This window comes from Epinephelus moara, chromosome 7 (assembly GCF_006386435.1).
Source record: "Epinephelus moara isolate mb chromosome 7, YSFRI_EMoa_1.0, whole genome shotgun sequence".
Classification (NCBI taxonomy): domain Eukaryota; kingdom Metazoa; phylum Chordata; class Actinopteri; order Perciformes; family Serranidae; genus Epinephelus; species Epinephelus moara.
The window spans coordinates 27,095,241-27,116,563 of NC_065512.1; the positions used below are offsets into that span (position 1 = coordinate 27,095,241).

Below are 21,323 nucleotides of genomic sequence, written 5' to 3' on the forward strand. Positions count from 1 at the left end.
AAGGGGGGGAGAAAGAGGAAGTGACATGCAGCAAAGGGCCACAGGCTGGAGTCGAACCACTGCCACTGCCACTGCGGCAACAGCCTTGTACATGGGGCGCCTGCTCTACCACTAAGCCACTGATGCCCCGCAAGCAGTCTTATAAAGGCCAGGCATAATAACAGTGTTTTGAACACAGTAAGGAGCAATGGTAAGGTAAAAAAAAAGCTGCAGTCAGCATTTCAGTCTGAGGAGCAGCTTGTTTAGAAAGCTGGGAACATACAGACCGAGTAAAACTCGGTATTAAAAAATGCCACCCAAGTATTTTCAAATTTCAAGCATGCACTGCTCTTCAATTTGACTTGAGCTCCTCTATTGTAAACTGTGAGATCACCTCCCACCAGAAACAACACACTATTGAAAAAGGGGGAAAATGTCAATCTATGAATAATTCATCACCATGTTATGTGGGAACAAGAGATCCTCCCAAACAGACTGAGCAGAAAGTTGCCTCCTCGACATGTTTAATTACAAGCAAGGAGCTGTGACGTCATCAAAAGCAGGGACAGGATTGGTCAGAGGACGTGAAACCAAACAAGCAGAGTCAACAAACAGCAAAAGAAGAAACAGATGTAAACCGAGCACTGATTGCAGCTCTATAAAAACAGAGTATGCAGTCTGATTAGCAATGTAAACTGCTCCTTTAGGTTAACTGTGTTTGTACTGTGTATAAAATTCAGTCAATACCTGCACCTGTCACTATAGAAATTACAAAGCAGTGAAAGTTTGATGGTGTTAAATGGCTGTAGGTGGACTACCAGCTGACAGAAACCATGTCTTTCCTTAATGTGTACAGACAAGAACATGCCCTAGGAACAGTCACACAATGTGCAGATTCACCTTCGGCAGCTTGCCTTGACCTGTTCAGCATTCCACATGGGTTTCTCACACACACACACACACACACACACACACACAGTCAAAGCGTAGAATGTGAATGTTGAACTTTAAAATCAGTATCACATCCTGGAGCAGCTGCACCTGGGTCACGGTAGCGCAGGCTGACGTGTCTGAGTATGTCAGAACATTCACGGTGAATCAACGCTTTAGGCTACAGATGAGTAATATATCAATATTATACTGATATCATGATGACATGAGACTAGACATCGTCTTAGATTTTGAATTTGTAATATCGAAAGTATTGTCTTTTTCTGTTTTTCAGGACTGCATTTAAGTTAAGTGATGTAATATTCTGAACTTACCAGACTGTTCTAGCTGTGCTATTACCTGCTTATTTGTTATATCCACAGTAGCTCAGTCCATGGGGACTTGGGTTGAGAACTGGAGGGTCGCCAGTTCAAGTCCCCGTCCAGACCAAATATGGAGCATGGAATGGTGGTGAAAGGTTCACCTCCTGGGCTCTGCCGAGTTGCCCGTGAGCACGGCACCGAACTCCCCAACCGCTTGGGGCACCTGTCCAAGGTAGCCGCCTCACTCTAACATCTCTCCACTTTGTGCATGTATAGGTCCTGTTTGTGCATGTTTATGTATTTCGGACGTGTGTGTTAATGACAACGGTGTGAAAAAGTTGAATTTCCCCTCAAGGGAATTAATAAAGCATAGAAAAAAATCAAATAAATTTTTTTAAAAAAAGACTGATGATTATTCATTAAAATCTCATTGTGTAAATATTTTGTTAATGTACCAAGAGTCAACCCTACGGTGCCGTTGAAATATTAGCATCGAGATATCTGGTCAAACATATTGTAATATTTGATTTTCTCCATAACACCCAGCCCTACTTTAGACTTTGTGTCTGAGATCAACTCACTCACAATTCGGTCCATTTGGGACATGCATTTCCCTCAATACTCAAAAACTGGTAGCTGTCATAAAACTGAATTCAAAATTGGTATGGTTAGTAGAGCTGCAACGATTAGCTGATTAACTGATTAGTCGATCGACGGACAATTGAGTGGCAACTATTTTGATAATCAAATGAACCTTTATGTAATTTTTTTAAGCAGAAATGACAAACATTTGCTGGCTTTACACTTCTTAAAGGTGATAATTCGATGCATTTCTTTGTTATACATGATAATAAACTCAACAGCTTTGGATTTTTGGACTGTTGAATGGATAAAACATAGCCTACCATTTGGGCTCTGGGAAATGACACACGGCATGTTTCACTATTTTTGGGCATTTTACTGATGAAACAATTAATCAATGAATCAAGAAGATAATTGGTAGATTAATCGATGATAATTGGCATTTCAAAGGTTACATTGTGTTTTGGATTAAAGTTCTGTGCTGGTATAAATATGCTGAGATAGCTGTCTTGTTACGAACATTCACACTGACTCATCTTCATCGCACACACACGCACGCACGCGCGCGCGCGCGCACGCACACATACACACACACACACACACACACACACACACACACACAGTCCCTTAGAACAGAGCAGACATTTCCTGCAAGCCCAAGACACTTAAGAGCCAACCTCTCTGCCACATGACTGCACTGCCACTGTGTGGACAACACTGGTACAACAGCGATCTCACCAGCTCTAATCATTAACCTCATTACTGCAAACCTTAGACACTAATGATTAAAATATATTGCAAACGAACAGTTGACAGTGAGTGGGATTGCTTTTTGTTAGGCTCATATAATCAGCAACATAGTCAGCATTTTTAAAACTGACACAATAGAGTGAACATTATTATTTTTTAACATGTGGCTGTGTTAAGTTAAATTAACCATTTCATTTATTGTTTGCATCTACTGTTACCCATAGGAGTTATTTATCATTAATCTAAATTAACAGGAATCTTGGCATCAATCACACACATATGAGGAAGTACAGTACACAGTAGTCCAAATGCCACAGTGCAAATGTAATAAAACATCTCTCTCAAACAAAATAATAACAATATTACTCAGTGGTACACAGAGGTGTTAGACGATGCACACAGCTCTATTGACAATGTACACCATGAGTTGCACATATATCATGAAGCAAGTTATAGAGCCTAACTGCTGCTACAAATAGCTCTTAGAGTAAAAAGTCATCTTACCAATGTTTGGAGCCAAATGGCAGTGAGGATATTTTCCGTTGCTGCTTAAGTCCCTTTGCTGTCACTGCAAACACTACTACTGCTGTTATCTCAGCCTGTATGGCCACATCACTTCCTGTTAGCTGTGGTGTGTGTGTGTGTGTGTGTGTGTGTGTGTGGGAGGGTGTGAATGTTTGCGTCCATTTGTGCCTATGTGCCAGTATGCATTTGTGGAAGATGGGTGGATGTTAAAGCCAGCACACAAACTTCTAGCCCTGTGTGTGTGGTTTAGGCCTCCCAGACTGTCTGTCAGGGTGAAGGTGGGGTGTGAGAAGGAGGAGGAGGAGGAGGAAGAGGAGTGAGATTCAGGAAGATAAAAGGTGGTGGAGAGAAGAGCAGGAATGACTAAAAAGGTGTGAGGAGCTGCGAGGAGCCTTCAACGACCACACAGAATGGATAATCAAGTAGCCCTCATAGACCTGCTATGTTAAGTGTATCTCTCCAGCTTAGAGGAGGGCAAAGGCCAAACCCAGTGACCACACTGGCTGCCACTGGCACATCCCACTGGGTGTGTGGATGATGCATCATCTGGGTGTGCCTTAAAATATATGCCTCCTCTGACTGTTTTGCAACTGTTTGTGTTGTTAACTTGACAACAAAATAATATATATATGTAAAAAAAAATATACAGATGTTCTGAAATGGGGATAAAAATAGAAAGTCTTTTTACACACACACACACACACACACACACACACAAACACACAGTGTACCATGGAGGAACTAGTGCAACCATTGCAAAGTCATTGTTCCATACTTCCTTCTGCAATGGTCAGGCAGTTGTCTATCACTTCACACTTCATACATAGGCTGCTAATATGAAGACAGTGGTAGGCCTTTGATGTGCTTCCAGAGAATTACGATCATGAAAAATCCAAATCCTCTAATGAAACCCCAATAGGTCAAAAAATACTAGAAAAGTACAGTATAAAAGTCAATAATTCAGTGTCAATAAATAAGCTACAGTGAGAGCTGCAAAAACATCTCACACTCCTTTACACTACAGCATCAAGTCAATACACACACATAGTCCAAATCCTACACCACACACCGCTCTTCCAAACAAGGACAAGTCCACACTAGAGACTGGGACATTCTTCTAAGCTCCAGTTGTATCAACACAGCGTGGAATCAGATGAAAATGTAATACGTTGGGAATGCAGCGATCCTCAGGCCTTTAAAAGACTTGCCCTCTTACAGCTCTTAGTGTCCAGAGTGCTTTATAAAAGCCAGATTCATCCCGGGCCGTAATTAACTCGGCAGTGCACACAGTAGCATTCACACTGGTGGAAAAAACACGGCCCTGCAAAGCAGTCCCCGGGGAATGGATGGTCAGGAAGTGGTTCGGAGAGCACTAACTACTGTCCAGTTAGTTTTTGTGGACATTCCTCTGCAGGGAGGAGGTTGATATGTAGAAAATGGAGGGACATCCTCTTTCCTTCTTTAAAATTTCTCTCTTGTTGCTATTCCTTGGAGTCTATCACTTCTGTCTTATGTTACCCATAAAGCTATTCAGATTTTTTGTTACTGAAACCGTGCAATTAATGTGGTCAAACCTCTGATATACTATACACTGAAGGCTTCTCTTGAACTTGAGTTTGTGTTATTGTGACTATCTGTTTTATGTCAGATGTGACTATGGAAGTTATTCCAGAAAACCTGCTAAAGCAATGATTCACATCGAAGGAAGTTGTCAGATTTAAAGAGAGCAATAATTAGAGGGATAAAAGCTGATCCTGGATCTAATGCAGATTAACTATCATTATAATCCCATATGAGTAGTGATGATGATGCATTTAATAGCAAAACTGTTAACTGAAAAAAACATTACCTTAGCTTGACCTATGAGTATCATTACATTAGACAGTTTGCACATCAATATGTACTGCATTATCACACAAATGCTGCATTTACTCTATTTCTGGGGGTTTACTAAGTTATTTGAATTCATAAACTTATCAGAGCAGGATGTCAGACTTTGTTTTCTACATTTGTATGGACCATTATTTGTGTTTGAATGACATCATCTCATCACATCTTTGAACTGCTCTGCGAGACGAATGAATGAAGCAGAGAGAAGAGGGAATTCACTCTGATCATCAAGCTAAAGCAGGAGCAAGTCTTATGATCTTAAAGGCAACACACATACTAACAGAAACACAGACACACACAGACACACACACACACAGTAAGTATTAAGAAAGAAGAAAAGAAATAACAAGAACCAACTAGCTACAGACTGAGGGAGAGGTTTCAGATTCCCCGCACGTCTATTGACTTGTTAAAACCAAAAGACAAAGGGTATGATAGGACTTACACAACAGAGTCTCTGTTGATTCTTGGATATCCTTCTTGCAGATAATTATCCTGACTATTGCTACATTTTGGAGATATCATAATTCATAACATGCAATGAGAAAATGTTCATAACTGAAAGGATTTTTTTTTGTTATGAAGACATCTGAGTATCTTGGCTAAGACTGTAGTAATTTACATGCTTCAGAAAGAAAGAAACTAAACAAAACTGCACTAATATTCCTGTTGTTTAAAAATGAAATTGAGCAGCTATTATAAATCAGTGTTTTTTGTTGCTAACTCCTGTAATATACCTGATATCAATGCTACAACAGTGCTCCATATTAAGCCTGTTGCATTGCTAGCAACAATAATGATTGAACTTACATTATTTTCAGACTATGCTATAAGAAGCAGGAGTGCTTCATAGGCCCCAAAACATCTTATAAAATCTAACAAAAAAGTAACTTTAAACTCATCTGACAGCGGCTTATCATACCAAACTCCATTATTAAATCTGTTTCTAGTAATGGTTGACCTATGTAATGACAGTGGTTAAACGCTTCCATCAACAACACGGTAGAGGGCGCCAGAGAGCAATAGAGTGACCAAGTTGAGATTGCAGCTTTACATTAAAGTAACTAACGTCAAACTACGTTAGCTAACGTTAGCTTCGCATACTGTGTATATATCTTTAACTTTCTGTAACAAACACCGTCTGTATGATACACATAAGACAGTTTATTTGTACATAAAAGGCGACATTAAACTCTGTCCTGACTAAATTACAGTTCTCCGACCCCATGAGAGAATGGAACAAACCGGGGCTGCGTTTTTTTTATCATCCAGGGAGAAAGTGTCAACTTCCCAACTTCTCCGACAAATGTCTCTGTTACAGAAACACTTTATAACTTCTCACTCACCCGTTTGTCATTTCACTGATGCCGAGCATCTCTCCGCTCTCTCCCGGACCACACTGGTGTTTTCTGACTTCAGTCGCAGACCGTCCAGATGTTGTTCAGTCTGGGATGTAACGTTAGCGAGTGTCGGTTTGCACACAGAGAGCAGAATGGCGAAGACGGGCCTCGCCTCTGTGCTCCAACCGTCACCTCACACTCAACGGAACAGATCACTTCCGGTTGTGACTTTCAACGTAAATTATTGGAGTGTTCTTTACTTACCAGAGGGGGTGGGTGGGGTGTGACTTCGTTTTTTTTGTTGTTGTTGTTGTTTTTCTTTTTGCCATTAAAATAAATACAAACCCCAACCATTTTAATTTGTCTGCCACTTCCCTTAGCCAAAATAAAAGAACATAAGTCCCTCCTCAGTGCTTAAAAAAATTATTTGACATGCCCTCCCCTTTTATTCCCCCCTCCCCCCTCATAAGTAACGAACACTCCCTAATTCCAACAATAAATTTCATTTCAAAGAAAATAAAAGCCAACTTGAATTAAAATAATAACCAAATAGAAATCACAAAAACATCTACACTTTCATTAAAAAATGTTTTTAATCTGTATGATACATCATAGATAATGATTTTACAAAACTACTTCCACGGATCTGTGTTTATAAATAGATCTAAAAAATATTAGACAAAAATATAAATAAGTATTAAGAATATAAAGATAAAGGTAATATTCTGAAGAAATTAGAAAATATATTTTTATAATAAAAGTGGCAGTAAAATGCTGTGCCTCTTACTAGCACAGTGTGCTTGATCTGTTTATTGTTTTGGTAATGTCATTGGCCTATAGGCTAAAAATTCTTGTTTTGGTTTTATATCTGCTAATAGGGCCTATGCAATGTATGAATACATACAGAAGTCAATTTTGCTACTCACTTGAACTATGATAACACACAAGTGATTCTAAACTAGCTTGTCACAGTTGGAAAAGCTCATGTGTAAATAATAATATTAATAATGGTAGAATTCCATTTAAATTGTTCAGTTTCATAATGTACATGCTGCTCCGCTTTTCACACTTATGTGGGGACATTTTAATAGATGAAAGCTATCTTTGTTTTTCCTATTAAACAACTGAAATGAAAAGGGCCTGTCTCCAAACCTGGATGTTTACTTGATGCTCTAATGTCTAACAGATCTTCTGCACACTGGAAGTGATGGATTTTATGCTTTTGGTGGCAACAGCAGCTGTTTGTCTGAAACTGATGGCATTTTTCAAGTAAATTCATTTTCGCTTTCATTCTTTTTCCTTCCTTCTTTCTTTTTTCAGTATTTTATTATTTGATTTTGTAGTGCACAATAAAAAGATGTCAAAACTGTAAACTGAAAAACACAAACAAAGATAAATGAAATGGTTGCCCTGCTTAACATCACACTTTTAGTGTCACTACTGTTATCTTTTGGGTCACATAATATCATCTAGCAATTATTTACAGCTCCCTGTTCAGGTTTTAAGGAGGGGGTAAGGTGACCAAATCTCATTGAGGGCCCAAAAATGCTCACAAATATCCAGGGAGCAGTTACACAGACATTGTGGACAAGTAACCAGTCCCATAACCCAGAGAGACAAACTCACTCACATCAGTTCTAAAAACGTGTGCTTTTATTTTGAAGGCCGCCGCGCTCGTTGCCTGTGTCTCAGTGTATCTGCAGCAGCTTCTCCTCCAGGCTGCAGCTTCCACCGCTGGAGAAATACAATTTCACTCTTGCTGCCAGAAAACGGGCAACACCCGCCCTGCTAACCCACTGCACGGTGTGTTCCTATCTACAGATTACGAGACCTGTATCTGCTATCAGATTAATGCAGGCTGCTGCTCCAGCATATGATGTAATCTTTTATCATTCACACACATGAAGCATCAGTTCAGGACGTATGGAAAGTCTTAACTTTTTTATTTTCTGGCCACCGGAAACTGCACAGAAGTTCAAGATGGAGAGAGAGAGCCGTAAAAAACCCTGTCCCATACAAACAAACTTCACTTTAGATGGAGAATAAAATAAAGAATTGGCCCTCTAATCTGCAGGGCTCTGCAAAATATGACAAAAACGTGAACAGATTATAGGATTAATTGCAAAGGAAAATCTAAAAAAAACAGCGAGGTATTAATGACAGTGCTGCTCCCAAAGGAGGCTGAACAGATAATAACATGTTTACCTTTCCCTCAGTGGCATACAGTAGCTATTATTTATTCTTTCCTCCTCTGATTGCGTCATGACACTAGAAGCCACATATATTTCCTTAAAAGGAAAGACCCTACACCCCCCCTCCCTTCTTCAGGAGGGATGAGGACTTTCATAGCGAGAGAATAAATGCATGACTACAAAGAGACTATGGATGCACTGATTCATACTGCTCACAGACTGACACTGAAATTGAGAATCTCTCGGACAGAAGTGTTTAACAATAAATTTTAGGATTTACAAGTCTGAAAACAGGATGAAATGGTTGTGTGTTCATCCTGATTTACTTTATCATGATAAATATCCTTAAAAACTGTATGCTTCAAGTGATTTAGCAACATTAGTAAAGTTGTGACTGAGATTTGTTAAAAAAACAAAAAACATCTGGCTGCTGTTGCATATAATGACATGCAGATGCAAAGTGTCGCACCAAAATGCATTACAATTAAAGTTTTTGGACACATTCCTGTCCATGTTAACTTTATTTTCATTTTTCAGTCCGAAATAACCAGAAAAAAACCCAAGAACTGCGTCTGATATAAGCTGTTACACAGTGAACTAGTTAACATAATGTAAATGCTCATTCATTCTTATACAGATCACATTTTATAGCTGAAGTAATCTCTTATAGCTCCTGCTGATATTAATCATCATAAATATAAAAGCCTTGGATAAAAATACATTCACTTACGCTGAAGGAATCACAGAAACAAAAAAGCTGCCACTGGAATGAGACAACGAACAGGCCAGTTATCTTTATCGTTAGCAGGACTTGAGCCAGCATGTATTGGTGTGATGTAAAAGTGGGTGGATGTGTGCAGAATTAACTTCTCTCTTTCTACCACCTCCACACGGAGGTCAGAGGTCATGGTCAGACACTGTAAAAAAGCACCCACGGGTCTTACAAGGAGTCTTGCTCAAGGACACTTTAGCATGGAGGATGTGCTTGCTGTCATGGGAACCGTCCTTCAACAAGACAGCTGCGTGGATGAAGTTGCAACACATCTTTTGTGTACAGGGATCAAACAGCAGCTCGACTGACAAAACCATAAAATATTCCCAGAACAGATACAGAAAGCAGTGAAATGATAATTTGGCATTAAATAACAACCACAACAACAAATTACTCAGTAACCAGAACAAAAATCACAAACCAACCATCACTACAAGATATGATGAACCAAACTCAATGAATGAAAATGATAATGTCTCTTGATTACAGAATGTGAGGCATCAGTGAACAACTGCAAACCCAGTCAGAATAAAAGCACAAATATGCTGTTATTGATAATGTTCAGTCACTCGTGTTGGTCAGGTGAGCCTGAAGATGTAGACACGCACTCCTCTGTGAGGCATACAGCAGGGATTAAACAGACCACAAGGGGTTGTAGCATGTTTTAGCCCACAGAGTGCTGCACATGAGCGTTAGCATTCTCAGTACCCTCGTCTCGAAGTCAGTGAAGGGTGTATAGCTTAGGAGACTTCCACGATTTGCTCTATGACATAAAACACGTCGGTAAATACCCCACGTGTGAATTTTTAAGACTGTCTGAAAAAAAAGAGTTAAGCTAACAAGTGGCTAAATAAGACTACAGAGCATCATCATGCCAAATATGGTTTTACAGCTGTTGTGGTGATGATGTTGAAGTCATGCAATTATTTTGTAGTTTGTTTATAGCCTAATGTTAGCTTTGCATATGGAAAAATTCCATAGGCTTTTTGTTGAGGAGAGGAAAGGGCCATGCTAACATCTGTGTTGGCCTTGCAGCACTCTGTAAACTAAATCACACATACTTAACACTATTGCTGATTGTTTTCCAAAGCATGTTGCATTTAAGTTTTCTCAGTGTCTTTTACTACATTCCAGGCAACAACTGCTCAAAAATAAATGTTTACTCATGTACAGAGCAAGTTTCGTGTCGATTTTCATACTGCAATGAATGGGAAAAAGGGTTCCTCTAAGGTAGACACACTCGAAAATCTTTAACATCTAATCAAACCCTTAAAAACTGTTGAAAGCAATGTAAAGTCTGTTTGATTTGTACCAAAGGAGCTAAAACTCCGGTATAGTCCTTTAAGTGTGCTGCGCTACACAGAACAAGCCCATTAAAAGTGCAAGTAAAATCTTGCAAAGTAATCCATCATCTGAAAATCATATTCAAGTTATATCATGCCATTCACTAAGAAGTAATCCCCTTGATTAAATCCTCCTCCCACAATTTGTGCACATCAAGTACATTATACAATGTTTTTTCATAGTGCTAATGGTGCCTTATAATGCTTTATGGGCTCCACTTCAAGACAGTGTAACCTTCAGGTCCAGTAAATATTGTTATAAATACATGTGTCAATAGTAAGACTAAGGAAGACAGAAATGTGTCACAGTTGACGTTCATTGGTAAGAGATTAATGGAACTATTGCACTGCAGAATCAAATCAATGTTCATGTCAAATGTTTTGGTTTAATCTCTACCTCACACTTCCTCATTCTTTTCTGATACGTCCCTTGGTCCCTTCTATTGTGTGCCCCGAATTTAGTAAATGCCCCAGTTATGCCACTATTTCAAATGTACAGCATCACAGCTTAGTACAGGTTTTCACAGAAAAGGTCCAGTAACATCACAGCACTGTGCTTCTATTGTTTTTATCAGGTCGGTTGATCATCACATGTCTATCTGATCCCAGACCAGCTGTGGAGATAGGATGTCCAGCCTGAGCCGCGAGACCCGGACCCCTCTTCCCCACCTGCACAAAGGAGATCGAAGAACACTTGGTTAGAAACCATGGAGACAACAGTATGTATTATTGTGGGAATAGCACAAGAGGTGTGTGTGTGTGTAAAGTCATGATTAACAGTCATCTCTGGGGAATCTGGGTCTGTTAACAAAACCTGTCCACCCAGCACATACCTTGTGCGATGGCAGCCAGTTTGCTTTTCTCCTCCGGACTGAGCTGCAGCATTGTGTGAATGACGGGCAGAAGCGCCTGCCTCTCGCTGCCAGACTGCAGGAAGATGAACTGAAGCAGGACGTTCTTCAGGTACTCCAGGTTGGCCACGCTCTTCTCCCTCTCGTGGTTTCGCTCGAGACGACGGACCTCACTCTTCAACAACTAGCAGGTAGAACACATCGGCAACTTTAAATAATGAAACCCAAATCTTTGGCAAATTCCCTGCATTTAACATGGTTAGCTTCCAAGTTCACAATAGAAATAGACGGTTAATCTATGGTTTGCACTATTGGAAGTGGATCAGGGAACAATTGCTGAACATATAATGAATCACAGTTTAAACCTATTCAATCTAACCACTGAGTAGACTGCAGAGAGCCCAAAGAAAAAACTGTTTCCCCAAATACGAAGAGTCCAACTGCACCATTGTGTTGTAATAAAGATCACGGCTCATGTACATCTTTCTGGAGAGGAAAACAAATTCAAAATCCAGGTACAATAGTATTTTCCCGTGATGCAACACTGTGGGGACACCGACTAAATGGAAGTGTTATTCATGAATTATTATTCTCTTGGGACCAAAACTGTTTTAAATGTCAATAAAACATTTGCTGTATTAATGTTACTGTTGTTATCTTTGATAAAATAGCCACTATTGAAGGAAAAAAGAAAAAATCAATAAAACAGGTTATTTCAAACTTTTGAACCAAATAATTTACAGTGCGTATATTATTTGGTCAATAGGTAAGCAACAGATATCTGGCATGGTAGACGCAAAGAATGCCATGACAAGGAGAACTCATAAACTGACCATCATTTTAAAGGGACACAAGGTCAGTTCAAGGTCAAGGACACGCCCTAAACTAAGAAAATTTTGGAAAGAGGTCTTTTGTTCCATCAAAATCTCATAAAAAACCCAAAGGCGGAGGGTACTGATGAAGGGGCTAAAGGTATCTTTTACAGATATTGCTAGTTAAATGCATTAAATTTAAGTGTATAAAACATGACACCCCCCCCCCAACATATAACATATGGACTCAGAGGGTTTGGGAATTCTACCAGATGTAGCCTAATAAATAACATACTCTTTGAGACTCCAAAAATATATATTCATTAAGAGGTGGAGCCCTGCCATGGCTATGTTAATACAGTAAAGTGAACTAGTTTCTCCAACACATTCTAATTGGAAATGTGGCATTGTCTTCCCAGCTCATCCTGTCTCCTTATGCATACACTTACTTATACCACTACACAGATTTACACACAACTCCCTTTCCTGACCCTTCTCCTCCATCCATAGTTTTCCCCCCTGATTTGCACCTCTGTTCTTCAAACTAATGCATTTTATTATCATTATTATTGTTATTTATTACCTTTGTTTCAATTTCATTCCATAATTATGAAATTTCCCATGGGCTATGTGGATGCAGAGGAAAAATGTTTTTAAACTATGGGCAAATTTATGAATATGACTGTATAAGTTGTTGAAAATAAAATAAAAACTAACATTAAAAAAAAGAAAGAAATGGTTTCACTTCAAACCTATCTTCAGACGTATTAATACCTGGTTAAATAGACACAACTGAAAATATGTCAAATGTATTTTTTCCAACAACAGTATCATAATTATTTCTTATTTCATTAGTGTTAGTCATAAAAACATAAAGACAATTCACAAATAGAGTTAGTGGTTTTACAGATGCAGTACTGCAGGCAGATTTTAATTTTGGTCAGCGGTCCTTCCCGTAACCTGACACCTTACGTCACACATAACAAAGATGGCGGCGTCCTCTAAGCTACAGCTCGCTAGTGTGTCGGGAAATACGCTGTGAAACGCGAGTTGTTATAACGTTTACACGACGTTAACTGTTTTAATTCAATGTTGAAACAGGTGTTGGAGTATTAAAGCTATTTGTCGCCGTTAAAAATGGGTCTGGAGCGGCTGCTCTGCGGGACGGTGGGGTATTACTCCAGACAGTTTCGACTCTTTAACATTCAGCAAAGAGTCTTTCAGTGTAACGTTACGTCGATGTCCACACAGGCATCACCGAGCACTTCCAACATAGTTAACCGGGTCACATGTATAGCAGGTCTGTGCAGCAAGATATTCCTCCACACAGGCCGCCTCGGAGCGGCTCACAGGCAGCTGCCTGCCCGCCGCAGCCTCTGCACCTCCGCTCAGCCCTCCAGAGACGTCACCCTCTTCCAGCACGACAGGACCCGCTTCTTCCGGCTCCTCGCAGTCTTCTGCGGCGGACAGGTACTTTTCTGGACATACATGGGCCACTTCGCTTACACCGGACTCAGAGACACAGGGGGCGCCACAGAGAAGGGGAGAGCTAAGACGTCCACCACCACCACCGGGCTGGCTGGGATGTGGAGTTTTGAGATGAACCTGGGCTCAAACACCTGGAGGTACAGCTTCACGCTGGGGTGTCTGGCCATCGGTGTGGGGATTGTCGGACTCGGGGTCCTGTTTTGCCGGCGCTCTGTCAGTCAGGTGGTTTTACATCAAGGTGGGAGGATGGTGACAATTTCCACTCAGTCACCTTTGGGTCCAGACCGAGGCAGGAGCATAACAGTCCCACTGTCCCAGGTAGCCTGTCATGCTCACAGACATGAGTCCCCCTCATTCATCCCTCTCAAGGTCAAAGGACATAAGTTCTACTTTCTGCTGGACAAAGAGGGGACTGTGAACAACGCCAGGCTCTTTGATATCACTGTTGGGGCTTATCGGCCAGTTTAAGTTGTGTTTATTACACTTTTGTGTAATAAAAACTGTGTTGGACAATAAACACCAAAGAACAGGTCCACAGATGTGATTTTACACGGCTGCCAAATAAATATGCCTGTTTCTCTTTGATTGCCTCTCTTCAATGAAATAAAATCTATGAGATCAAATATGGACTAAGTGAGGTTAATTTAGAGAAGGGTGTTATATTTATGAGACACATTTAAAAGCATTTCATACTTAAAATCACTTAGACTTAACTATGAATGTCTGAAATTTATGTTGTTTGTACAAGTGACAAGAAACAGTTTGAATGAATAGGCTGTGAAGAGTGAAATTAAACTCATTAATATATTGTTTTCTGGGTGTGTGCATATACATACAGTGATCTGCTCCATGAGAACAGCGTTGGTGGCCTCGGTTTCATGCAGGAGGCTGTTCATGTGCTCCATACTGCGTGTGGCTGTGCTCAGCTTTTGACTCAGCTCCTCTTTGGTGGGCTCCACCGTCCACACGAATGGCTCTAGAGACCAAACCAGGCACACACAAGTTAAAAATCTTTTTTTTTTGAGAGAGTCAGGGGCATAGTGGATGATTTGCCGTGGTGTGAACTTCAAGTAATCATGTTTTTTACTTGTTACATATCATGAATGATCATGTTTGAGTCACAGTCAAAAAGAAATGAAAACTTTTAGAAATGTGGTAGGTTGCTTTTTGGGGGAAGAGACTGAATATGTAACTTTTGAGATCGGTGAAGTACCGTACATGCTGCTTTTGTAAACCTAATAACTGCAACAAGGTGCACCTCCATTTTCAAACACACCTTGTTTGGGGTCCGGGGACGTCAGAAGCTGCTCCAGTGAGGGCAGAGACGCAAGACCTGGAGAAGGGCTCTCCGTCTCAGTGGTCTCCATGCCCTCGCCCTCCTCCCTGGCCATAGACTGCAGGTCGCTGAGGGCCATTAGGTTCAGCCCTGCCTGGTTCTGATCTGTGCTTCTGCGATGGGGGTCTGACGACAGGGGCTTACGGACAGACTGGACCGCCACTGAACCTGTAAGATGGTAAAAGTTGGTACAAGAACATATTTTTGTTATTCATGGTTAAGCAGATGAATACAAGCATATAAAAAAGCAGAGTGAGGTGAAACAACAGAAAATACCACAGATAATTAATTGCCAAAAATAAATTTTTTTCCTTACGTTAAAGAAAAAAAACCATTATTTTGCAGCCTGATGTCACCTAATTTGACAGAGGCAAGAGCTCAATAACTAAGGGCTATAAAATACTATATATATGTCTTGAATAGAGAGTATTGTTGACATTTTTTGGATGTCCACTTTTCCAGAGAACCTCAAGACTATGCTGCAGCAGTATGACCAATCCCTTAACGCACTGCACAGAATTCACACAATTTCACAGCGTCCTACTTCATTGTGACATGAGGGGGCACCAGACACTCTGGCATTAACCAGTTCAGCTGGCATGAACAATGACAACAAGTGTGCGGAGAAGGGCGAGAGGGAAGGGTGCAGTGCTTCAGAGAGTGGGTGGACAAAAAGAGAAGATTATGATTAATGGACCTGAGACTGAACCAAAAGACCAGACTAAACCAATCCCCCCAGCTTCCCACCTCCAGTCTGCTACTCTGCCTCCTCTTTCCCTCTGCGGCTAAGTGAGGAGAGCAAGACACCGAGGTCCTTTGTTGTGTGTAAATGCATTAGAGTTTGACCAGGTTTTGTACTCTGATCAGGGTTCAGAAAATCTCACAGTTAAGCTGATGGTTTCCTGATGGCTCGCTGCCAGAAGAACGCCTAGCCAGAACAGTAAACTTAAAAGCTCACTGCAAAAAAACCCAAACATCTTTACCATATAATGCTGCGTCTGCGTAATACTGCTACTTCTTCTCTTTACTCTTGACACAACACTCCTTGTTAAAGAGCGCTTTAGGATGTGCACAGCTCTAATCAATCAAATCTGTTACAAGCTCAACTCGCAGGAGGACAGACTCAAGATAAATGAAGCTGTAGTGGTAAAAAAAATAAGCTATGAGGGGGGAAAGGACACCAATTCATAGGAGAATGAATTCTCTTGATCACAAATGAATACTGAGCAAAGTCTCTGCAAAACTACAACAAGAAAGAGCAGAGAGAAGCTGCTGCCTCGACCGGTTTCTAACTTGTCAAAGTATCTCTCTAGAATTAGTATTTGTGTTTATGTACTGTCTGATTGTTTAGATTGAAGAGTAAATGGGACAGAACATAACGAACATAGATCAATTTTACTGTTTGTTACAGTTGATTCATAAAAAAATATACGAGGCCAGTAAAAACTGTCCAGGGGCCAGCAGCTTTATGACCCACCTGCCCACTAGGGCCAGTAAAACACACTGATTTTGAGCCCTTCTGCATTTTTAAAGCTAATAAATCAAAATACTGTAGTAAAAAGGCTGAAATCTGACTTCCAGTAAAGGCTAACATCGGCCCTGTACATCGGGCTAATTCTGGCGTCCATGTGCAAGCCGCTAATGATGAGTCTCTCCAGATGCCACAGTGAGCTGTTTGCCACACTGAGAGGCGGGAACGGAGCTGAGGAGCCTCGCCAACACCTGGCCAGGCTGGAGTGACAGAGAAGAAACACACACACACACACACACACACACACACACACACACACACACACACACTTTCCTTTCCGAGACATTACTACGTGTGTATTTGCTGTTTGACTCCAGAGGGCAGCTGTGTGGGAGGTGATGAATGAGCCTGCAGTGCTGCTCTACTGATAAACACACCAGCATGCCCCTTCCTCTGTTCCCTCTCCCATCATTCCTCTCTCAGAGAAGCAGAGTAAACAAGACGGAGAACTTCAGCACTCTTAGCACTTGATGCTTTGATGGATCTCTTTATAGGATACCATTCATGCACCCCTTGAGCTTCCTGCTGTCTGTTCGAGCAGCAGCCACTTTCTGAATCACTCAGCTGCTTTTTAATATCATAGATACATTTGTTACCTCACAGTTTCCACTGCTACTTTATGTACAGGATCAGTGTCGGATTCATTTAAACAGATCAAAATTTTATTTCCCTCCATGCTTACTGTTCTGGCTCTGCAGGCTGAAGAGTTGCTCCTCGACGCGAGTCAGCTGGCCCTGCAGGGTCTCCACAGTGGCCCGGTGGTCGTCCTGCAGCTTCCTCAGCTGCTCCCTGTAGGTCTGGCGCTGAGCCTCGGTCTGGGAGGACAGATCATTCTGAGCCTGGGACAGATCTGACCTCAGAGCCACGTTCTCTGACTGCACTGACAGCAGCCTGGAGGTGGAGACAAAGTGAGAGGGAATTTAAAATAGACTGCTCATTTAGTACAGAATCGGTAAGAATGGCATACGGCAGGGAAGTACTCTAGGGGACATACGGGGAGTGTAAGAGAACAAAAAAAAAGTTGGCTCACCTCTCACGAAGCTCGGCCTCCTTGCTGATGGTTTCCTGAAGGATTTTGTTGTGTCTCTCCAGCAGAGTGTCATGTTCAGTCTGGAGCTGCTGCAGCTCTGCCGTGCTGCTCTGGAGGCTCTGCTGGCTCTCTGCCAGCCTGGACCTCAGCTGTTCTACCTGAGAGGACAAGTGCTCCCTGCCAGACACAACACACAATCATTATATTCACATCACTCTCACAGCACTGACTGACACATACTACGAATTGGTCTTTATTTTAATATGGTCCATTGAGTAGCAGCCTTTGCACACAACCCAGTCACCAGAAGAAAATGTTGGCATTGTGTGTTTCTGCAAACCACAGATATGTAACATTTGTAGGTTTCATAGGTAGCAGATATGTTGAAACTTAAAGCCTCAATTTTTGGTTTTATGTTGTGAAAACTAGGGCTAGGCATTGTTTAAAAGAACTACAATACCACTACTTTAAAGTGATACCAATACCAATAGAGTACATTTGATACCTTTTTTAATACTTCATTCAGTATCCATCATTTGTGTAAAATGCCAACCGACACCACAGGCATGTAGTACAGCCATACTTTTGAGCACTTAAGTGCCAAAAGTGAACTGCCTGCCAAATACACTGCACTCAACTTCTCCACACCCAAGACTGTATGGGTTGTTGCTGCAGGTGTTCAACAGCAATCACACGTCACATTAATTTGAAGAACACCTGTGGTGACTGGCTGTGAGCAAAACCAGACAAATAGTCTTTTTATTGTCTAGATCCCAGCATTAAAAGGATCAAATGCACACATTGTTTGGCTGGAGAAGCTTCCAAGCAACTTGGTACTGGGTTATTTGGGTCCCTAGCCCTCGTGACAACACTGAGGTTAACATATGGTTGGTTTTAAGCACAAAAACACTTGGTTAATGTTGGGAAAACATCATGTTTTGACTTAAAATACCCTGCTTTGTCGCAACAAACACTACTGAAAATGTTCAAACATGTTTCCCTGTTGTTTCTTAGTCTTAAAAAGTCATCTGCTGCTCTCGACCTCCCGGCAGCCATCTTGCCGAGATCTCACATCACCCCTTCCAACTCCTCCTGATGTGAAACTCAGCCCATATACATGTAATATGAACTACGTCACTTTAGAAATGTTGATTTGTTTGAAATGTCCAAATGTAACATAACAACAACTCTCTATGTAACATATTTTATTCTGGCGACAAATTCTTTCTCGTGTGTTATGTCCTGTATTTGTCTGTATCTTAGTGAAAGACCAAGCAGTGGTATCAGACCTGATCCCAGCATGGATACTGCAACTGGTTTTAGTTTATGTTAAACAATGTGTTTTAGTTGTAGAGTAATTTCTTTGTTTTGGTTAAAAACATTTCCTATATAGTTCAAAAGTATTTCTTACCATGTAGCTACTAAGCCAACCTGCATTTAGGTACTTTCCTGGCTGTGTATCTGTCTGCTTGTTTTAATGTTTATTCAGTCTCAGGATGCAGTTCACCATTACACTTTGCGGTTGCCTCCCTGCATCCATCTGTGTCATGCGTATTTGTCGTACAGGCGTTGTCCTTACCTCTCTAACTTGCCAGAGTCTCCTTCAGTCTGGGCAGTGGTTTTATTCTTCTGCTGTTTGAGCACGTTGTGGACTCGCACTTTGTAACTCTCAAACTCGCTGGCTGTTGCTGTGAGCTCAGCCTGGAATCAGCACAAAGATTAAGCAGAGATATACGGTGAATAACACAATATATATTTACTGTAGACTGTGTATTTGTCTCTGCTTTCACAGACTGCGAAAGATGATAAGATTTGTAGTTGTCGTCATTTCTGTTACACAAGTAAAGAAGAATGTTAGTGTACCTCACTTTGATAGTCATGGTCTTAATCACCTTATTTTATTTACTTTTTATGTATTTTTTACTGGTTAAGAAAACAACTATAGAGACTTCATTGAACTGTGTCCAACTGATAAAAGAGCTGAGGCCATTTTACTTTTTCACCACTCATGTTTCAGTGAGTGTCATATAATCCTCACCCCACTGAATCATGCCTCATCTCTCCTATTTTCTCTAATTGCCCTCTTTCAGTCTGTTCACCATGCTCATACAATTTACCTTTCTCTGGACAAACACCATTAGCTAACTGCCTCACATAAATAGAAGTGAACATGAAAACACTGTCTATCTATAATGCTTGTGTTTCACCTTAGTACAAATGCATATATTGTTAAAACTGCTATCTCTAATTAGACTGAAGGCTCAGCTGAGCTCCCTTTAGTCTTTTAATGACTTGATATTTGTCATCTTTTCCACTATATTTGCTACATACTGATCCTCATGCACCAAACCCTATAAACTCCGTATAAATATCTGACACAAAAATGTAGAGTTGCTATCAACAATGGAAGTAGAGACGACAGTAAGGAGACAAAACACTCAGAAGGCAAGATGAAGTAAGAGCTGAGTGAGGAGTACACAGAGTAAAATAAAAGGGCAAGAGAAACTGAAGAATGGGGAACAGACAGCAAATTACACAATGCCTATATAGGTTCACATTGATATAAATGGGGTGGACAAAATATTAAATAAATAAACAAACTACGGCCTCTAAAATGACCATAAAGTTGAATTAACACCTCTCAAAGATGATGGGAAAATGTATCGTTCTCAGTTATTAGCAGTAAAAATGGATGCTGGCAAAAATAAAACAAACAATACAAGCTGTTTGCTCATTGCTTCTTGGCTGATTAGCCATTTGCAGTTTGACAGATAGTACATGTTGGGGTATCTTTAACATCAGACAAATTACAGTCACATCACACTGGTATGAAAACAAGCAGCCGATTAATCGATCAGTCACTTGATAGAAAATCAACTGACAAAACAAATCTTGATAATTGACTCTTTAAATCATTCATCATGCAAAAGTGTTGCTGGTTTCAGCCTCTCAAAAACTGTTGGTCAAAGTGAGCAAGCAATTAAAAGTTGTCCCCTTGGGCAAAACTTCTGACATCATAAAGATTAAATGATTAATCAAGAATTAATTCAGACATTAATAATAAAGATAGTCACGAGCTGCAGCGCTGTACAACACCACTCTTTCAGAATAAATGTCTCCTCTAGTTGCAGCATCTCAAACACTGCTGCTGCTGATGTGTTCTTGAGCAATGCTCTTTTCTTTTGCCCCATTCTGGTCAAGCTGTTCAGTGATCAGTGATTGTATGTACTCTACAGGTGTGTGTTTGTGTATACAGGCGTGTGTATACCTTAGTAGTGTCTCTCTCCTGCTGCAGGCTGTTGATGCGTTGCTGCAGGGAGCTGCTGGTTCTCTGTTGCTGTTCCAACGTTGACCTCAACTGCTCCTGCAGGCGGTGGCGCTCGGCTGTCAGCTCGCACACCTCAATCTTAAAGCGAAAACACATGCACGCTTTATTATATAACTTCTGCAGGGCTCAACATTAACGATTGCAAGTAAAAGGAAAGTAAATGCCACGTCGGGCTAGTTAATCTAGCACACTTGCCAAATCGGGCAAGTGTGTTTTTTCCAGAGCTGATGATAGAAGAAGCTTAGGAGGGAGCCATTTTGCTTCCTTTTCATCTCTGTTGCATTTATGCAGTACTGATTAGTCTATGTGTTCTTTTTTTTT

At 40.8% G+C, this 21,323-nt stretch overlaps 3 protein-coding genes across 4 annotated transcripts in view; 1 reads left to right on the plus strand and 2 right to left on the minus strand.

The window, feature by feature from the left end:
- The window catches only part of lims2 (LIM and senescent cell antigen-like domains 2), a 32,783-nt gene extending 26,290 nt beyond the window's left edge, over positions 1-6,493 (minus strand). The window contains exon 1 of one of the 2 annotated variants that reach the window (XM_050049794.1): positions 6,326-6,493. In XM_050049794.1, the coding sequence (XP_049905751.1) occupies positions 6,326-6,354 (29 nt within the window). In that variant the 5' untranslated portion in view covers positions 6,355-6,493. Of the gene's footprint in view, positions 1-3,068; positions 3,190-6,325 lie in introns of those variants that run through there. The other variant, XM_050049795.1, reaches the window with a different exon arrangement.
- Positions 6,494-8,995: 2,502 nt separating this feature from the next.
- Positions 8,996-21,323, minus strand: part of LOC126393561 (GRIP and coiled-coil domain-containing protein 2) — a 28,258-nt gene continuing 15,930 nt past the window's right edge. Inside the window, exons 17-24 of the mRNA XM_050049767.1 lie at positions 20,943-21,080; positions 19,254-19,375; positions 17,675-17,851; positions 17,327-17,535; positions 15,054-15,281; positions 14,614-14,753; positions 11,460-11,661; positions 8,996-11,295 (exon numbers count right to left, since the gene is read on the minus strand). Of these exons, the coding sequence (XP_049905724.1) occupies positions 11,222-11,295; positions 11,460-11,661; positions 14,614-14,753; positions 15,054-15,281; positions 17,327-17,535; positions 17,675-17,851; positions 19,254-19,375; positions 20,943-21,080 (1,290 nt within the window). The 3' untranslated portion in view covers positions 8,996-11,221. The remainder of the gene's footprint in view (positions 11,296-11,459; positions 11,662-14,613; positions 14,754-15,053; positions 15,282-17,326; positions 17,536-17,674; positions 17,852-19,253; positions 19,376-20,942; positions 21,081-21,323) is intronic.
- Positions 13,236-14,400, plus strand: tmem223 (transmembrane protein 223). Its single transcript, XM_050049814.1, has one exon. It carries the CDS (start codon positions 13,427-13,429, stop codon positions 14,243-14,245), a length of 819 nt encoding a protein of 272 aa, XP_049905771.1. The 5' UTR covers positions 13,236-13,426; the 3' UTR covers positions 14,246-14,400.